Source organism: Lepidothrix coronata, unplaced genomic scaffold, assembly GCF_001604755.1.
Source record: "Lepidothrix coronata isolate B3197 unplaced genomic scaffold, Lepidothrix_coronata-1.0 Scaffold75, whole genome shotgun sequence".
Classification (NCBI taxonomy): Eukaryota; Metazoa; Chordata; class Aves; order Passeriformes; family Pipridae; genus Lepidothrix; species Lepidothrix coronata.
In genome coordinates this window covers 2,638,842-2,657,858 of record NW_016690255.1, presented here as the reverse complement: position 1 = coordinate 2,657,858, position 19,017 = coordinate 2,638,842, and the positions used below count along the sequence as shown (strand labels likewise).

The 19,017-nt window shown below is 35.7% G+C and overlaps 1 protein-coding gene across 2 annotated transcripts in view; it reads right to left on the bottom strand.

The window, feature by feature from the left end:
- Window positions 1-18,022, bottom strand: part of RTTN (rotatin) — a 79,848-nt gene extending 61,826 nt beyond the window's left edge. For both annotated transcript variants that reach the window (XM_017819593.1, XM_017819592.1), the window contains exons 1-13: window positions 17,933-18,022; window positions 17,075-17,262; window positions 15,620-15,818; window positions 13,847-13,936; window positions 12,709-12,787; window positions 11,357-11,471; window positions 10,671-10,821; window positions 9,591-9,756; window positions 6,930-7,111; window positions 5,005-5,120; window positions 3,147-3,317; window positions 1,637-1,849; window positions 298-410 (exon numbers count right to left, since the gene is read on the bottom strand). In XM_017819593.1, coding sequence (XP_017675082.1) covers window positions 298-410; window positions 1,637-1,849; window positions 3,147-3,317; window positions 5,005-5,120; window positions 6,930-7,111; window positions 9,591-9,756; window positions 10,671-10,821; window positions 11,357-11,471; window positions 12,709-12,787; window positions 13,847-13,936; window positions 15,620-15,818; window positions 17,075-17,262; window positions 17,933-17,963 — 1,814 coding nt within the window. In that variant the 5' untranslated portion in view covers window positions 17,964-18,022. The remainder of the gene's footprint in view (window positions 1-297; window positions 411-1,636; window positions 1,850-3,146; window positions 3,318-5,004; window positions 5,121-6,929; window positions 7,112-9,590; window positions 9,757-10,670; window positions 10,822-11,356; window positions 11,472-12,708; window positions 12,788-13,846; window positions 13,937-15,619; window positions 15,819-17,074; window positions 17,263-17,932) is intronic.
- Window positions 18,023-19,017: the final 995 nt, after the last annotated feature.

The following is a 19,017-nucleotide window of genomic DNA, read 5'->3' as shown; positions in this document are numbered from 1 at the left end:
AAAGACAAATCAAAATGTTTTAAGACTGTTTCTTTGTAAATCACATAACTTTATATACAAAATCAGAACAGCTTAGATATGGAATAAAATATTAACTTTTTAGCATGTGAAATTCAATTTTCAATACACTCACTACAGAATGACACAAATCAGTTAGAAGAGACCTTTCAATGGCTAAAAGAAAACAATTGTTCAAATACAGGGAATAAACAGGTTGAGATTCTATTTGAGAAACTTTATCAATCTAAAAAAAAAATATACTTTCACAAGCAGTGTTTTACATAGTAATGTACTCACATATTTGAGCACATGTGAATGCATTCTCGAAGCAAGGGAAAGTGTTGGTGGAAAGGTAGACTACACAAGGCCTGATCTGCTAATTCTACTAATTCAGAAAGATTCGCATCCCCCTGTGACAGAAAATGAAGAGAAAGAAAGAAACTATTAGAAATAGTAAAATTAAAAGTATCCTCTGTTATTGCTTAATCTTTCAGAATTTATCATAATTGAATATTAAGTAGGTTTTAGTTTAGTCTTCAAGGAAGTTTATAATTAATTCAATAAATTTCAAACAAAAAAAATTCAGAACCTCTTCCTGAGAGTGGAAAACCCTTCACCTGATGAATCCAAATAAACTTCTATTAAACTCTGTGGGAATAATGTATGTCTAACATTTCATGGCATGAACGTAATAACTCTATTCAAATTACTATTTTTTTAATCATTATACAGCTTATGTGAGAGGAGTATAATGAAAGATTCTATTAAACTTTTAACAAATCATTTTTTATATTAAAGAGCTGGTTTCGTTTTTCTAAATTTAAGTACATATGTCTTCATTGTATTTGGTTACCAGATACATTAAATGTGAGCCATTTAAAATTGATGGAGTTAACTTCATTGTAAACAGTATTTTATGAGCAAAGTATTGCTTCTACAAAGTCCAGAACCTGCCTAAATAAAGGATAGATTAACTCTGATTTAAGACAGCATTATATTTCTATTGCTGTATTTTATGCATTTATTTTAGTATTTTCCAAAATTTCTTGTCCATTTAGATAATAGAGAAGAATATTTCAGTATTTGCTAGAAGCACTTAACTAATAAAGCAAGGCATATTCATTGTCTTCATAACAAAGCGACACACACAAATCTCAGCCAGTCTAGAAGCAGTTGTTTTTTAAAGCTGCAATTGCCAAAGTAGTTGGGATTTAAAAGTTTCTGAACAATATAATTAACTACTGGACAACATACATACACACACATTATATAATTAAATAAATATAAAATATTGTATTATATATTATATATAAATGTACATATTCACATAAATATAAATAAATAAATAAATAAATTCCTGCTTCTTACTTCTTTGCCCATAAAAAGTCCAGTGCTCACTTCCAATTTCCAATTGTTTATTTCTTTGCTTTTACTTAGGATAAGATTTTTTTACAAACACCATGAAGAGTATTAATGAAAACAAATATAAATTAACTACATCTTGCATCCTATTAAATTCTCATACTTACAAGATCTTATTCTGCCATGTTAGACTATAATTTTTACCACATAAAAAAAAGAAGTGAAGGAACAAAACTTCTCTACAAAAAGTATTTTATATAATAAAATTCCACACCTTTTTATGAACTTCAACCATAAAGCTACAAGTGCATTCAATTGAATAAGCAGCTTCTGAAACTTGTTTATAGATAGTGTAGTTCTCAGTACTCATCTGCTCCAGATAGGCTGCAATGGATTCATGAATGCTTGGGTATTCCAAGGAGAAGGACATGTCCAGAGAGAGAAGAAATAAAGCATTCAGCAAACTCTTTTGTATAACTTTACTGGCCTTTGAAAAAGAAAACAACTGTCAGAATAACAGCCTGAAAATACAGTAAAACCAACAATAGCATTTGCAGTCATTCAACAAGTACAATCACTACTGGTGCTACGTAAAAATTAGAGAAACGCAGATCATTAAATGAGTTCTGTATGAAGAATTATTTTTTTCACTAAAAAGTGATAGTTAATTAGATGTCACTCCTAATATCAGACCTGCAACCAGTCACCAAAGTTGTGTACGATCCAAGAACAGCACTAATATGCACTGCTGGCCAGAGTCAATTCACTGGCTGACCACGAGATGGCAGAGAATACACAGACCACAATTATTTCTGTATTTAATAAAAAGCTGTCTACAATTCCACATGGTCATACTGCAAACTAAGAAACTGGGATTTCTCTTTTTGGTTTCGTGTTTTTGATTTTTAACTGCAAATGTTCAGTATTATTTCAACTAAAATGTTGACCTCAAATACAGTAGTTTTTTTCTAACTCCTGTCATACACAGAATGGATATATTATGTGCATAAGAACATAAAGACAAAAATTATAAAAAGTCATGATATTAGTATGTCTACACTTATTTGCAGTACAAGATGTAATATTTGTGACAAAAAGCCGTCAGTAATAACTGATCTTCTGCTCTGAATAATGTCTAAAAAAAAGGGTACACTCACTAAAAACTGGTCTAAAAAATTTAAACCCATTCAGATTAAAACACCTAACACGTTCCATCACACAAAAATTTTATCGGACCTTCCCATCTGAAAAAAACAGAAAAAACCCTCCACCCTAAAAAGTCCAAACAAACAAACAAAAAACCTCAAGAGCTACATCAGAGTTCCTTTTAAGGAGCTCTGGAAGCAAAGAACAATTAAAATCACTATGATGTATGAAACATAATTCCTTACTACATTTCATCAGATTAAGAGTGATGATTTTAAATGTTATGTCATTCTAGTCTTACTTGCATACATACTATAAACTAGCAGGGGGCAGCAGAGCTTTGCAAACCATACATCATACCAGAGAAAAAACAATATAGGAGGGAAAAGAACACTGAATTTCAAAAACTTGTTTAAAAACTGTAATAAAAATTGTTTTTTTAAGATTTGAAATCTGCAGTGGGCACTGATAACTAAGAATGGACAAAGCTGCCCTCTGTGACCATACATCAGCCAATGCAGATCAGATTGATTTCTCTGTCCAGTGGCTACTTTCCCAGTATTAATACCTGAGGAAGGCAACACTTTCTGCCCTCTTAAAATGCAAAAGACAATCACCTATAATTAGTGATGTCATACCTTTTCTACAGGGAGAAGTATTTGCAGCAATCTAACAGTGAAGACTGAAATGCTAATAAATGCCATTCTGTGATGCACCAACATCACCTTGGGCTGTTCTGCACTTATATTGGTTTTGTGATATAATATAGTTTCTCCAAGTAAACCCAAGACCAGAAGCAATCTGTCTTTCTGAAAACAAAATCAGAAATACAATAGTTAAAAAAAAATGAAACATTCCTGCATATTTACAGTGTTTATACAGCACCCACAGTATCATTAACACAATTATACCAAATACGCTAAAACTGCATAAATACACAGCATTGTTTGTCATACAAACAGAACTATGCAGTAGACCTCAGTCTACTTTCACTTTTAGTTCTGAATACTTGTTCAATAATTACCCATTACTGATTGCTCTCTCACCTTTCCCACTTTTCTCCCCTTCCTCTGCCTAAATTTTTGCTCATTACACTTTGGAACTTCAATTTTAATATGGAAATACTAAGGCCTGGTCTGAACCTGCAAATAAACCTTTACCTTAAAATAAAAAAAAAAAAAAACAAAACCCAAATCAACTCACAATCCAAACTTTGAAAACATCAAAGGTTTTTTTATCCCTATTCATTCTCAAAGGAAACAGCAAAGTATTTTTTTTCCTCTCATCCTTTTTTTTTTTTTTAAATCAATACAATAGTATAAAATTACCCAGCTTATTTGCAAAATTTTGTTTGTTAGTAGCCTGGAAGCAAACATTATCCTACTAATAATAATCAGCAGGATACATATATATTGATGCTCACAGTTTATATTTTAGTTTGATAGACTTACAAGCAATGAAACATACTGATTCAGATCATAAAACAACTAGACAAAAAGGTATTAAGCTTCTGAGATGAAATATTCTGCAAGAAATCTTCAGCACTGACTTGGAGTCGATCAATTATCATACATTTTCACAGATCAGTATCTTAAATTCAAAGAAAAAATTCTCATTTGCTAATAGGTCCTATAAATAATATAAATATTAACATTTATAAAATAGGAAATAGGGAAGCCTACAGCAATATTTTAATTAATTAATATTGCAGTTATTATTGTTTCATGTTCAGTGGTATTTTCATGAATTCTAACTTAAGTCGGGTGCATTTAATTCAAATTTTTAGACAAGTTTCAATCTGTAACTCTGATATGTTTGTTTTGTGCCTAAGCCATGGCAGCTTATGCTTCAGCTTTCACCTGGCTTCAAAAAAGCAAGACAGCCATTATTATTTCATCTGTTATTCACTAATTTGATATTTCATGTATATAAGAATTCTCAATTGTGTCCAGATATATTTCCAGCAATTTAAATTATTTGGTCAACAGCACCTTCACACTTTGAATCTCCCCTGAGCCAAAAAGTCTTCTTTCTTTCCCTGCTAAGCAACATAGCTAAGGATATCTGAAATTTGTGCAGAGATCTATAGTTCCTGTGTAGGAAATAGATAGCATGTATGCATCTTACAATTCTGGTCTTGTATCTAAACAGTTATCTCCCTGATTTTAAAAAAGATAGTTTATAATGAGTAAAGAATGTGAAAGTTGCCATTTACATCAAACATCTCCAACATTTGTGGTTGGTGCTTTTCCCTCAGATCCCCTACCCTACATAAGTTTCTCTCAATGGTCGCTTATTTTCTTGAGATGAAACTCCATGTGTCGTCTCGTAAAGGAAGTTACATTTAAAAAAAATAACATGTCATCAATAGAACTAGTCACAAACTACTTAAAATTTTCAAAAGGATAGCTCAGCAGAAGATTCACTGCAGAAAATGTCAGAGGCTTACAAAAGAAGATCGTTAAATATGGCTAAACAAAGTCTGAGGAATCTTACCAATTCCAATGCAAAAAGGCTATCATCTTCCCAAACATTTTCAGAAATAGCATCACCAATAAGGAACATGTCTTCAACAAGCAATTCAAGAACTTCCATTGTCACTCTCCGACTGCCTAGGAACACAAGTGAGAGGATAAACTGAAATACAGACAAAGTATTATATTCTGATATTCAGAAGACATCACTATAAACAAGGGTTTATTCTAAATATAAAATATAAACTTACTGGGGTTTTTTTTAATTTAAATAGAAGAAAACCTACATTATACCACATAAGTTGATAATAATGTTCATAAAAGTGCCTGTTGATTTTAGTGAAGATAAAAAACTCAAAATATAACCACATGAGAAACAGTGTGTTACTGTCTCACAGTATCACACTGTCTCACAGTGTGCCTTCAGATCACAGGCTTTCAGATCCAATATTAGTTTCCTTACAATCTGTGTCTCATTACAGCACAGTGGAAGAATGAAGAAATATCATCCAGTAGAGTTTAAAAAGTGTAAAAAACCTTACAGAAAGAGAAATAAAGACAGATCAACTTTATCTGAAAGCAAAACTATTTTAGGTCACAGAATCACAGAATATGTTAAGTTGGAAGAGACCCACAAGGATCATCGAGTTCAGCTCCTGGCCCTGCACAGGACCATCCCTAAGAGTCACACCATGCGCCTGAAAGTATTGTCCAAACGTTTCTTGAACTCTGTCAGGCTTGGTGCTGTGACCATTTCCCTGGGAAGGCTATTTCAGCACCCAACCATCCTCTGGGTGAAGAACCTTTTTCTAATACCCAACCTGAACCTCCCCTGACACAATTTCAGGCCATTCCCTCAGGTCCAGTCACTCATCACCACAGAGAAGAGATCAATGCCTGTCCCTCCTCTTCCCCTCTCAAGGAAGTTGTAGGCTGCAATAAGGTCTCCCCTCAGTCTCCTCTTCTCCAGGCTGAACAGACCAAGTGACCTCAGCTGCTCCTCATACAGTCTGCTCCTCATTGAATCTATGATAAGACTCAATGAAAGAAACTTGAAAGGTGGAAAAACTGTATTTTAACTTTGCAGATTTGAAGTGACAGGCACCAGAAAAGGAAAAGATAGAAAATACATTTTCTGCAATTTTACATTATAAATAAAAGATGCCAGAAGTCACAAATGTGCTTGTGACTAATTAATATTTAAATATCACTATTCTGAAAGGGAAAAACAAAACTTTAATTCATTTTAGTTGGTTTATTACCAAAAAGAAAAGAGGACTGAACAATTTTCATACATATTTCATACAATTTTTAAGCTAAAGCCTCTTTTACTATCCTAGTCATAGATAGATACATGTATATTTCCATCTCCTATATTTGAAAACATTACCATGTTTACAATACTTGTTTTGAATTACATTTTATAGCTAAATACCATTTTAGACAACATAAGAACAAAAAGACTGTCCTTCAAAAAGACTTTGTAATTTAGAAACTTTATTAGTTAAAATTAAAATCATAGTTGTTATCATTACTTATGTTTCTTAAATCAGTTACAATGTGCTACCGCATTCATATGAATAAAAACAAACCTCTCCCCAGAATTTTTGCTTATTATTTCTTGAACAGGAGATAAACTCTATGCTCAAAGAGATCAGAACATGTTCGCTTAAGTGTGGCTATTTTTTCATCCACACATCCACTTCTTCCCACCATCAGTAAAAAGTACTTAAAACTTCTGCAGCAATTCTGGAAAACAACCAGAAGATTCGAGCTTTATGAGCTGAACAAAGTCCCAGGAAAAGAACTGTTGTAACTAGTTACAGTACTTCACTAATTATCTGTACCTCATTTACTTGAGCTACTCACCTCATAATACCAACTTCTTAAGAGGTCTGTATTAAAAATGAGAAGGATAAATAAGTGAAATATTTAACACTTTCTCACCTGTTCTTAGAAGAGGTACTGCATTTTCCAAGATAGAAACACAGAATTGAGGAAGGCTAAGCTGCTTCATCTGTAATTCCAAAGTGTCCTCAATTTCAGTATCTGGTAGATCAATATGTCCTGCATCAAATGGGGAATGCAGGGAGATTCTGGAGTTTGCATTTGCTTGAGTACTGTTTCCACTTAAAACAACAAGCAAACAACAAAAAAAGACACGGTTAACTCTTGCAAAGAGAAAACCCATATATGTACACATGTCAAAAATAGCATCAAGTATTTTCGTGTCCTCCTTCCTTAAACATATCCTTCCTTCCATCCCATTCTTTTTCTGCTATCCACCAGCGTTGCAGGAAGAGGGGGATTTTGTTTGGTTGGTTTTGTAAATGTCAGAACTAGTAACATCACAAGTGAATGCCTAATGGTTTGGCAGCCACCTTCAAACGCACTTAGTACAGTGTACTGGAAGAAATACACATGCAATGAATACGATATTGCAAGAGAAATATAAGTTGAATTGAAACTTATTTTTTGTGATGAACAAAATCTCTCAAGGCCATTTACCAAATAAATTTCATCCTGAATGATACTCACTGTATTAAAACCATTCTATACAACTAGCCACAAGAATCATTGGAAGGAAAATTACAAAGTGTGCCCTGTGTTAAAGCCTTAGGACTACCTCACCAACTGTAAAACAGAAAATATTCTCTTGCCCAAGAAAGCTTTAAGTGCAATCAAGTATACATTACAAAATATACATGGTGTGATTATATTATAGAAATATTTTACTTATTAAGTATATATTATATATAGTTCATATATTATGAACAGTATATAGTTCATAATTGTATTCTTTTTCAACTGTTTTCAAAAATAATCTAATTCTGTTGTCAGCATTATAATTAATACAATTCAGAACAGATATTTTTTATGCTTTTTCTTATCCTAAGATTTGCTTTAAAGACCTGTATTTAAAAACCTGACTTTTGTAGTTGGTTTTTGTTTGGTTCCTTTTGTTATTATTAAACATGCTGAAAAAAAGGAATTGTGGCATGACTGTGTTGCACTATATTGTCTAATTAAATGCAAAAGATGTATAAAGAATAGCAATTAAGAATTTAAACGCCAACTGAATAAGGGGTCAATAGAAGACTACAAGAAAAATGGAAGAGTTCAGTAGTGTGTAGTATGTTTGGCTGCACTTACCAGAGGGTAAGGAAGTAGAGGTATCAGTCATAAAAGCAATTCAGAAGAGGAAAGGTTAAGTTTCCAGGCAGAATTTGAAACAGACAAACAGATAGATTGAAGAGTCTCAAGATTTAAGAACAAGGAAAAAGAAGAGTTACATACAGTTAGTAATAAACAAACAATTTACATTACAATTATTTTGAAAAAGACAAGATTCACTAAAAGCAGCTCTTCCATATCAAAATAAGCAATGTCAGAGCAACACTTTTGTCATTTCACTCTATCATATCTTCTATTGACATCATGGGGTTTTTTATGCTACCTCTGGGCTAAATTATATCTTTGTAAGAAATGGGATTTATGGACAGTGAGCAGTTTTACTGCACCACACAGGATGCAAGAAGATAAAAGCGTACAGTCATGAACAATTCATAATATGGCCATATACTTTTAATAAACTACCACTCCCTGATTTCTAGATGTCTCATCACCACCTTAACTGGTCGTTATTCTTATGCAGATTTCATTACTAGACTGATAGCCAGGCTATCACTATTTCTTGCACAATATACACCAGCTGCTATTAAACTGTGAAATGTTCAAAATGGTCAGATCCTAAAACGCACTAAGCCTGGAGTTCATCGACATTAAAATATTAGTTACATATTAAAATATTAATATATTAGACTTGAGCAAAAATAAACTTCTAATACAACGACTCTCAAGATGCGTTTACAATTTACTACATGAGATATTCTCATCACAGTCAAATGCCTAGGAGTTACTCAATCATTAAGCCCATACACTACAGAGACTCGTACGAACTACCAACAAGAATGCAGTAAGGATTTACAAGGACTTTTAAACTTCCACATATTAAAAGACATTGGTTCTTGAATAGCAGCTTTAAGTCTGTTGTGTCAAGACGAGTAACAAAATCACACACAAATCTCTCCATTTGGAAGGAACACAGACAATTCATAATTTCATATTGGAGTAAAATTTTTAGATGTTATAGAACTGAATTTTGTTGTCAGATTTAAAAGTAAAGATTAAAGACTAGTGGAAATCTTTCTACATCATAGCATTTTTGACAATACGATACACCGTTACCTATGGGCCATTCTACTTAAAAGAACTACAAGGTCATCGGCTGAAAAAAAACAAAAAATTCCTGACTTTATAGCAATAGTCTGAATAAATGCTTGTCTGTGTATTAAAATACATGCACAAGCAATAACAATTAATACTAAGAGATTTTGTTTAAAAAGGTGGTTGGGCACAAAATGTGGCAACGATCTTATATATTCCTAACACCACTTAAAGAACAGTTTAACTCATAAAACATGGCTTGAATTTTCACAGTTACCAAAACTCTTGCACCATTCCACACACTGACAAGGAGCTGATGATATAAGCCCATATTAATAATTTTTTTTAACTGAAGTGTGAGTTATTTCCTGTTTTATTCACCTGGAAGATACTGCATCCCAATCTTGACCATCTCCTCTAGGACGTTGAACTGTCCGTCCAATTACAGATGGCCGAGGGCTACTGCTTCCAGGTGATGGATTCTGAGAACGAGGAAGACCTCTTGGCTCTTGACAGTAAGATATAGATGAATTCTGGGAAGCTGTGCCTTTATGCAACACAAAGCATATATTTTCCATTAGTGGAATCCATTATTCTGAAAGATACTAACACAATGAATGGTAAAAGTAACCCAGGCGAGATATGGAAAACACCAAGTACATACTGGTGAGCTAGGACAACCTATCACTGGCAAGCAGCAGAGTTTGGAAAAGTAATTCCAAGGCAAAACCACTAAAGATTCCAGTTGAATCATAAATCTTGAGTTTTAAAAATAGAAACAAGTGTGTCTGCCTAAGGCTATTGGACTTGTTGATGTTATAACTGAATTAGCAGCCAATATCATTTATTAAGACACCAAATATAGTGGCAATCTTATGAAGAAAACCAGACTACCAATTTACAGAAACAGAGTTGATTCAATTCAGATGACAAAATGGAAACAGGAAGACCATTACAACTAATTTACACCATTAAAGCTATAACATTTAAGCATTAAGAGCATTGTGAAATAGGCCTAATGACTGCAAAACTCAAAACAATGATTAAACTATTTTTAGCAATCAGCATAAGAAGTTGACATAGCTAATGAAATTAGTAACTACATTGTTAAGAACTAATAGCTCAAAAACTTTTCTGAAACTCTGCCCACTTTTATTTTACAGATTTGATCTAGTTTTAGTTAAAAATCCCTCTCCTGCTGACATACAAACAATTGGATACTGGTAAAAGCTGATGAATGAGTAATCTCAGCAAACTGCAAAAATGAGTAACTACTTTAAAACAATTCAAGTACTCAAAACTTTTTTATTAACATTAGCAGTACTGAACACCATTTATTCAGCAAAACAGTTTCACAAGATTACATTTCCTATAAGTTTCAGGGGCTTCTTTCCAAAATCATTTTAGGCAATCTTAACTGTAGTAAAAACAACAGTATTTCAAATAGTTAAAAATACCTACCTTGCTCTGTGGAAGAAAAACTTGGATCTCTATGAAAGTTAAGCCTGCTTCTCAAGAAGATGCACAACTGTTGCAAGCATGACACAGCCTGCAAAGCTAAACGATGTCTTCCATCTCCTACAAAAGCCAGGTTTAGCAGGGACAAAAGGCTCTGCAAAGGCAAAACCATCAACACCAATAGCTGAATATTAATCACGTTCATGAACAACTATGCCAGCAAAGGTCTTGCATTAAATATAGTCCACAAATGCTTCCAAGGGTTTTTCAAAATCACAGCAAAAATTAAATAGGCTTAACTACTGTTTTCTTACTGAATGCAAGACTACCAGTTCTAAGGAAAAAGCAGAGTTCTACACTGTACTTCCAATGAAGTCAGTACTTTCATTGTGGAAGCCCATTAGAGGGTGTGCATACAACACCACCACAAATTTATCTTATCCAGAAGAAACAAAGTATTACTTCAGAACACACTTCATTACTGATTAGCAATATACATTACAACCAAAAAATTCTCTAAACACGATAGGTAGCCAATGTCCCCTTTCCTATGCACCTAGAGTTAACATAAAAGAACTTCTGTTTAGCTATTTTGTTTAGAAACAAATCATATAATTTACATCAATTCTTCCTTGGCACAACTTATACCACGGCACAACAAAAACATTAAACTTTATGCGAATTCTTGCCTGTACAATCTTTGGCCTTTGAAGGAAGATCTCAGCAGGAAAATCTTGCATAATCACATCCTGAAGAAGCTCGCAAGTATTCCAAATTAAATTTTGGTTGTTACTTCTCAAAGAACTAAAAGTTCATATTTAAATATGTATTAAAATTAAAAAGAACCAACCAGTAATTACTAGCTTGAACAAGTATTTACAAGAAAGTTACAATCACAACACTGAAGAATCTAAAGAAAAAAACCTCTGTACTACTGTCACACTACTTCTAAAGCTGAGTTATTTCTAAGCCATGCTCATCCTATATACAATAAAGAACAAACTCAACTCCAGCTATTATCAAGCCACATGTAAAATTAGGTTCCAAAAAGAGAAATAACATTACTGATATTCAATTTGAAATTAAAATAACAAATACTGGAAAGTCTCTCTGAAGCTGGTAATTATCTGTGTTATACAGCAAGTAATCTAACTCATACCAGTAAGAAAGTTTCTTTCATTACTAAGGTTCATGTAGAACTTAAAAACACTTGAATTACCTATGTGGGAAGTTCCGTAAAGGAAGAAATTTATTAGCTATTCTCTAAGATGTACATTAGTAAATAGTAAGAACCTTTAGAATATTCTACTTCACTTTTTTCCACTTTAATTGTTTCAGAAACCACTGTTTCCGAAATCACTGTAAAAAAGTACGTCCAGTTTTACAAATCTCTGTTCTTTCTCTATACTCAGGCATAAAGGAAATTAAATATTAAAGAGGTTTTCCAGCTTCAGAGATCTTTCAAAAGGAAACAACAAACAAAAAAACCTATACTAGAAATCTATCACAGTTCTGTGTCAACTCATAAGGAATCCCAACTACTGAATTTTTCCTTGGGCCACTTCAAACACTGTTTTTCTACATGAAAGTTAAAACCAAAAAATAAAATCACTGCAGAAAGACAATCAGAATGACTCAGTACCTGGATAAGATCCTGTACCTAAACTTATTGCCCTAAACCTAGCCAAGGGACTACTGAAAGTATGGATTTTCCTGCCAAGTGGTCATGGGGGTAAAGTAAATAATGATTTTATTCCACTTTGTTCTAATATTAACTGAATGAAATCTTTGGTCCACTTGAGAAATTCAGAAGACAGTCTGAAGTATCATGAAAAAAAACCCCAAACGTACTCTGATTTAAACACTAAGAATGGAGAGCGACACTGCCCAACTTCAGCGCAGCTTTCACAATCATTTATCAAAAAGTAGCTCATTAGGTTATTTACAGGAACAGCTTTATGATGCAGGAGGACAGAAATTGACAACTGCTCTTTCAGAAAAATAAACCTACAATAAAATTCTAATGTTTCTATTACTGCACCTTTCATTTGATGAAAGTACATGTCTATCTGTTGAAGTCAGAGTTAGCCAAGGAAATGTGGAAAATTTCAAGCATTTCACTGCAAAAAAACAGAGCAGATATTTTGGAATATATTTTATAGAAAAGTTATACAGTATATATTCAAGACAAAGAAACTTATGAACTATACAGAATCTGAAAAATAACTACGTTTTACTAAATACGGACTTGCACGAACTCAAGTGCTTTTAATGAAAGTATTCAGCAACACCAAAACACCACTAAAATCATCTTAAACCCAAATGAAATATACTTAATGAAGAAAGTTTTAGCAAATCTGGTACTACAGAATATTTATTAGCACGATCTCTAAAAATAGAAAATTGTCCTTGTGCTTTTACTCTTAAAGCAGTAGAAATTATCGTTCTTACGGAATTATGGCACATAATAACTCTAACGAAAATAACTTTGAAGCTATTTTTAACTTAAAGTTTGTAATAATTATTGTGCAATTCTTAAGACAGCTTATAAACTACTAAAGAAGTAAACTGGTGATTCACATACAGTAACTGCAAAGTCATATTTTAAAATCTAGTTCTTAGCACCCTACTGTATGTTAAATATGACACACTTCTGTGCACTGCTACTAATGTACTGGTACAGGCAAAGACTTGCCAAAGTATTACCGGTCTCTGCTTGTCAGAGAAACACTTCAAATAATCTTACTGACAAAAAAATCAAAGTGTAACACCAGTTTTCATTAAGATACAAGGTAAGCATTCCCAAAGCATCTAATCCAGTTTTCTAAGAAGCAGAAAAGTACTTCAGACTAAGTTTTTAAACAGCCACTTTTGACTATGAAACACAGATCTTCTGAAAAGCATTAGCAATTTAAATAATCTTTAAAATTGCAGCACTTTTTAACATACTTTACATATTCCAAAAAGCTAAGCTTTTTACTAGAAAAGAGAAAGATCTATTAAGACGAGTGTCATTTTTATAAGCATTATAATTGTAGTTTCTGTGGTACTCGATTTCACAGAATAACAATAGGAAAAAGAATAACCAATATTGCTATGCACATTTCTAATGAAATTCAATCTAAATTACAACTCTAAGCACTTTCTATAATTACATAGTCCTTCATAACTACACATACCGGCTGTTCTTTTGGGAGGTATTTCTAACTGTAGTGGATGACTTCTACCTTGACAAAAATATCCAGTGAATAATTCCTCTTGAGGCAGAACTAAAATAAAAAAAGGATAAATGTAAAAAATGTACACACACACACACACAAAAGAAAAACTCGATTTATTTTCATGTTTTTCCTGAACTACCTCCGTTTTGCCCTTGAGTTTTAAATCAGTCTCCTTAATAGGTTAAAATAGTCTCAGATGATAAAAAAAATTGAGTAAAGAGAGTGTATCAATGTGTATTTTTTCATAATTATATTCTGCAATATCATTCAAGCAATAGCAAAAATAATTACACAAAATGTATTGCCTGATGGAGAACTGGCAGCCAAACAAAAGGTTTTCCTTTAATCTACCTACGTAACAATAAAATAGACTTTTTTTCATTAACTACTTATAGCCTTTTTCTACCAAAACTGCTGTCTTCTCAGGTCACACGAAAAGTTGTCCCCTTTGTATATAATATGTATATTGTTAAATACATGTCATTCATACACAAACTTTATAAATATAACACAAGGTATGTAACATTAAAAGCAGTCTCTCCAGACCATAATATTTGGTTCAAAAGATCAGCCTAATAATGCCCAGATTATTAGTTTACATTTTTTCCCAGTAACTGAAGTTAAAACAGAAAGAAAAATGCAACACTCCTGTTAGGAAGCACTAAAATTATTTCATCCACACATGCATACAAATTTACAGGTTAAGTAACTTCAATTGAGTAGTTCTAAAAGATGATATAAGAATGCACATGTACAACATTAATATACTTTTTCCCATACAGTGGAAACATGAAGTAAAAATCTGCCCCTACATGGGCACAGGAAGAAAAAAAGAAAAGGAAAAAAACCTCCACAATTGCCAGGCATCACATAGTGCCAAATAGTTCTAGCAAACTACAACTCCAAGTATTAGACAGGCTGCAGAACCACAGAAAAATTGCTTTTATCTCTGAAACTGCACGGTATGAGCAAGAGAGGTGTGGCCATTATTACATCATGCACTGTAACAGCAGTGTCTTTCCCACAATAATCAGGAGGATGAAGTAAGCACTTCTATGATTTGTAATTTTGTCCTCCAAACTTTGTGCTAAAATTTTTAAGGCAGAAGAGGAGAATCACAGGAGTTACGTTATATCTAAGAGACACTGTAAATCTTTGTAACAGAAGCAAGTAATAGCACTTCACATATATGTGAAGTACTTCACACATAATATGACATTTTAAAGAAAGTTTATGGATTTTTCTATGACAAATACTTATGCAAAACTAAGTAGACATATAAGTGCATACAACTAATGTAGTTTGAAAAATCGTTCTGCTAGGATCAACCACTGCTTATTTCTTTTTTTTTTTTAAATCTGAATTGCTCTCAAAGCTAAAGCCTATTACACAATGAACAACAGTAAAGCACACTTTACTAACTAAATTACAGATTTATTCAAAGTTGCTACACTTGCTGCCATAAAGTTGTTCTTAGAAGTTGTGTCATGCTCTTTGTATATTATAGAAAATAGATATTACACACTGAAGAAATGGACAGAGAATTCCATTACAAGAATGGCACTAGGTGGTTTAGCTAAAGTCACACTGCCTCTGGCAGAATTTGATTACTACACAATTCACTGCTCTCTCAGGAATAATTTGCCTATTATGGTTAAAAAGATCAGTTTTACATAGCCTTTCCCTTTACTTTAATTTAAAATAGATGACACTACAAAATATGTAATTTACCTGGTTGATCTACTGAAGGCTGAGACTGAGCTTGATAACATACTGATAAAGAACTAGAAGAAAGTTCAGAAGGTAGGAAGAACAGTCCATCCACAATCCCATCAATTATGGCCTGCAAGTTCGGATCCACATCAGGGCGAAGCTGAGAGAAAAATTCCACTGCACCAATTCCAATCATTTTCTGGGCAGCAGGTGGATGCTATATTAGGACAAATAATTGACAAAGTTAGTCTGAAAAGTCTCAAGGTGTCTGGATGAGGGTGGGGGGTAGAGAGCAGCAGGGGAGGAAAAAATAGAATTGTAATATTTAATTTATATTTTGCCTTTATTCATTTAGACCACTGTGCTGAGATAGAGCTCATTTTCTCTACAGTGGCTGGTAGGGGGCTGTGTTTTGGATTTGTGCTGCACACAGGGTTGATAATATAGAGATGTTTTTGTTATTGCTGAGCAGTGCCTACCCAGAACCAAAGACTTTTCTGCTTTTCATACTGCCACACTGGCAAAGGGTCTGGGAGTACATGGGAGGCTGGGAGGAGACACAGCTGGGACAGGTGACCCCAACAGACCAAAGGGATATTCTATATCACAGATTCATAAAACAGCTAGGGTTTAAAGGGACCTTAAAGATCATCTAGTTCCAACAGCATGCTCAGTCTATAAAGTGGGGGAAAGAAGAAGGGAGAGATATTTCGAGTGATGGCATTTGTCTTCGTAAGTCACTGTTATAGGTGATGGAGCCCTGCTTTCCCAGGGATGGCTGAACACCTGCCTGCCCATGGGAAGGTGTTCAAAACAAATCCCTTGTTTTGCTTTGCTTGTGCACACAGCTTTTTCTTTCCCTATTAAACTGTCTTTATCTCAACCCACAATTTTTCTACCTTTTACCCTTCCAATTCTCTGCCAGATCCCACTGGTGGGGGAGTGAGTGAGCAGCTGTGTGGGGCTCAGTGTCTGGCTGGGGTTAAACCATGACAACCATTCATCAGTATCAAGGATGGGTTTTTTTGTTTCCTCTGCCTGGCTGCTGTTTAGTGATTAAAACAAAAGAATGTAAAAATCTGAGATATTTGAAATTTCTCTAACATTTTGTCAATTTTCTTAAGATAACTTGCACTGATGTTCAAATCTTCATTTTCCAGGAACAGTGCAAATGCCTAGCTGCAAATAATGCTCCAAGGAAAAAAAGAAACACTTAGTGAGAAACTAAAGGAGAAATCCAGAAAAGAACGATTTTTCTCAGCTATAATCTGGTGCCCTCTTACCCATTTTCAAGTCACTCAAATTGTTTTAATTTTGTGTCTACACAAAGTGGCTTTACTATTCCTGTTTTACAAAAACACTCTAAAAATCTCATTACATGGAGCTACAAATTCAAATAATATTCAGTTTTATTTAGCTTCGGCATTCTAAGGGCATATAGTTTAAAAATAAATGAATATTAGTATGTCATACCTTGATCAAACTGTTCACAAAATTTAGTACTTCCTCTTTTATTGGGACGACTGGGAAATTGAACCACTCCAAAAGGTTACGAAAAAGTGCTTTTTCATGGACCAGATCAGCATAAGAAATCAAGTTGTGATCTAATTTAAATAGAATAGTCTTCAGAGATCGCTCTCTTATCTCTGTCAGTTCATGACCTGCCCAAAAAAAAAAAAAAGGTATTAAAAAAGCCATAATATTATTTGATGTAACTTTTTTCTTAATTGGACAAACAAAATACTGTCAAAGATCTGTGGGGAAAAAAAAGCCAGCTTTTATGCTGTCAGTATTATGCCTACAAGGAAGAAAAATATGATTATGCTCACCAGCGATAACCTAATCAAGTATGTTTGCATGGTTACAAAGCAGTGAAACATTATAAACTATACTGATATAATATGGTGCCAAGTGCACCTCTCCTGATATAACCTGGTGCCTGAACCTCTGCCAGAATATGCTGTGGATACGGAAAGCTGCCTCGGAGTCGTCAATCTGACAAAGAAACTACCCAAGCCCACTGAATCGAAAGGCACCATTTCTGAAGGGGCAGCCTTCGGCGTTTCCTAGGGCAGCATTTCCACCTAGGGCAGCATTTCCACCTAGGACAGCATTTCCACCTAGGACAGCATTTCCACCTAGGGAAGCGCCGCCGTCCCCCCACGTCTGCAGCGGCGAACCGAGCGGGAGAGCAGGAGCCAGCGGGGCGGCAGAGGCCGGGCAGGGATGGCCGGGCTCCTGCACACCACGGCCGGGCCCCTCGCCCTCCCTGCACACAGCTGCACAGGCGGAGGGGCCGGGACAGCCCCGGGAGGAGAGGGGAGCCATTACCCAGCTTCCTGACGAGCGACGACAACTCCATCGCACCCTCTCCCCGCCCGCATTCAACCGCCGCGCCGGCCCCGCCCGCCCGGCTAGGAAGGGGCCGCAGGGCACCTCGGGAATCGTAGTCCGCCCGCTGCCGCCTGGGACCCGCCGCTGTCCCCGCCGCCCTTCGCCGCGCGCAAAGCACGCCGGGAGCTTTCACCGCCCCGCGGCGCGCCGGCGGGAGCGCAGAAAACTACAACTCCCAGGCGGACCCGCGTCGAGCGCGCCCGGTCGCGCCGGGCCGGCAGCGGTGCGCCCGCTGTGCCGCCCAAAGCGGGGCTTAGCTAGGGAGGTGCGGCTCCTTCTTCCGGGAACAGAGGCAGGATGAGCGGGCATGGTCCTTAGCTGCGCCAGATTTGAGTTAGACATTAGGGAGGAGTTTCTTCACAGGGAGGGCGATTAGACATTGGAACGGGCTGCCCAGGGAGGTGGTGGAGTCACCGTCCCCGGAGGTGTTTAAGGGAAGACTGGACGTGTCACTCAGTGCCGTGGTCTGGTTGACAGGGTGGTGTTGAACTCGATGATCTCGCAGGCCTTTTCCAGCCCAATTGATTCTGTGATACGCGCAGCCCCGGGGCTCAGGGTGCCGTGCCCGGTGGTGCGGTGGGGGCCCCCAGCGCATCTCTGCCCGTCCCGGGGCGTTCGGAGCCGAGAGCGGCTCAGTGACAGCGGGTGTGCGCTGCCCAGCCAGCGGCTCTCACCGCGCCTCCCGCCCGTACCTCTGCCCCTGTAGGGCCGCGGCTCTTCACGTCCTCCGTTCTGGCCTCATTCTCTGCAGCATCAACTTCTGCAAACATAGGATTTATTTTTATTTTTTTTTTCTGAGTCCAGACACTAAATTAAAAAGGAAAATATGTGTTTCTTTAGCCTTTAGTGCACCATGGCCCCGATTTGGAAGCCAAGAGAATGATTCGTTCATTCCAGTACTTGAAGGGAGCTGACAAGAAAGATGGAGAGGGACTTTTTACAAGGGCATGTAGTGACAGCACAAGAGGAAATGGCTTCAAACTGAAAGAGGGTGGGTTTAGATTAAATGTTAGGAAGAAATT